The 1713-nt window shown below is 48.6% G+C and overlaps 1 protein-coding gene across 1 annotated transcript in view; it reads right to left on the bottom strand.

The window, feature by feature from the left end:
• ACOX1 (acyl-CoA oxidase 1) overlaps positions 1-1713 on the bottom strand; it is a 21141-nt gene that overhangs the window by 3687 nt on the left and 15741 nt on the right. The window contains 4 exon segments of the mRNA XM_031059913.1: positions 6-80; positions 166-271; positions 890-1069; positions 1634-1713. The exon segment at positions 1634-1713 is cut by the window's right edge and continues 43 nt beyond it. Of these exon segments, the coding sequence (XP_030915773.1) occupies positions 6-80; positions 166-271; positions 890-1069; positions 1634-1713 (441 nt within the window).

The raw sequence follows: 1713 nt of genomic DNA, 5'->3' as shown, positions 1-1713 counted from the left end.
AGCACCGCGCGCACGGCGGCGTCACCCACCTCGGCCAGCTTGGCTGTGAACAGCTTCACCACCACATAGTGACAGTGGGCCTGCAGGAACCAAAGAGGGTCAGTCAGGGACACAGAAACATCAGGAGCTCTCACAGCACGTTTCTTTAGCAGGCATGGCACTGACCTCTGATGCCCGCACAAGATCAACAGAAGTTCTGTTCCAGGCATCCTCCTTGCTCTTTCTGTGGGTCAGCTCAGCTTGCAGATTCTTTGCTGCAGATTCTACAAGCCTGTTTCACATGAGGAAGAAAAACAGTTTACATAATAACACCACATTAACAGGATGACATACACTGAATTCATACATGTCAGTCATGGCACATGAGCTCAGAATTCTTCTCATGTGCCGTGAGTGAAGACAGTGACTGGAGTGACAAGTTGTGCCTCTGTAACACCAATAATCACTGCTGCAGCTACAACACAGCTACAGAGGGGTAAGAGGACTTCTGACAACACACATGTGGTCCTTCAATACCTACTCACAAGAAGGTGTCTGTTCTACTCTTCCACTTCCCTCACAATGAACTTTAATATCAGGACTGTTTCTCTACAGAGAGATCTCTGAGTAGTTTGGTATTTGTAAGTTTGAATATACTTTACACATAAATAAGATACATCCCAAAGGATTGGGGAGCAGAGTAACCAGGCTATGGGCAGGCTGTGAGCAGCCTCCTGCAGCCTCAAAGCCCTTAACCCTGACCCCAACCAGTAAAGTGTGTCACTTCCTGAAAGCAACACACGGATCAAAGCTTTGCCAGCCACACCTCGAGAACCCAGCACAAACAGGGCAGTCATCACCACCACCTCACCCAGTTTTTCTTGGCTCAGCCCAGTCAGTGTGAGCTCACCGGGCAGCACGTGACTTGTAGGCCTCCACCAAGCTGGTGGGGTCGTTGATCCTCACGGTGACAGTCCTGGCAGCCACGTGCTGGGGCTGGATGCGCTGCCTGGAGAGGTCGTTCAGGTAGGACACCATGCCACTGACCTGCTGTCCAGAGGTCACCTGGGTGTAGCTTTTCATAAGGAACCTGAAAATAGAGACAGCAGATGGCAGCTCTTACTCATGAGCTGTTTGAATGGATAAAAGTCATCTCACTGAGGCTCAGGCCAGAAAGTTTATCTGTCAAAAATGGGGCAGGGGACAGAAACATGAGACCACTTTTGCTCATTACTTTGTCACCAAATTCACTGCAACCAGTCAAATAAAAGACTCCTCAACACCAATTTAGTATTAAGAAGGGCATCATTTATTACAGGTGTCTGGTTGCATGGGGGTAACTCCTCCTTGTGTGCATGTGATTTTTTACAAGTGTGTTGCTTACATACAGTCACTACATGCATATTATAATTAACTCATTACCATAAAACCCTCCCCAAGTTCCCAGATTGAGTCCTTGTTTTGGCTGTAGCTGCATTCCTAAGCCAGATGTCTCCCCCTTGTCTCCCAAGTGTCCTTGCTGGGATAGCAGATTCTGTTTCTCTGCTCAAAGTTACACAGACACAGTAGAAATCGAATTAACCCTTTTGGTACCAACTCCAGCCACAAGGACCGTGAGGAGAGGCTGGAACATGCCTGTGCAGAGCTCCCATACCTGGCAGTCTGCAGCATCATGACAGTGTTCTCCCCCTCGTAGGTGCAGGACGGGGTGAAGGTGACATAGATGTCAGGAAT

Source organism: Geospiza fortis, unplaced genomic scaffold (genome assembly GCF_000277835.1).
Source record: "Geospiza fortis unplaced genomic scaffold, GeoFor_1.0 scaffold244, whole genome shotgun sequence".
NCBI classification, from domain to species: domain Eukaryota; kingdom Metazoa; phylum Chordata; class Aves; order Passeriformes; family Thraupidae; genus Geospiza; species Geospiza fortis.
This window is presented reverse-complemented; position numbering and strand designations above follow the sequence as displayed.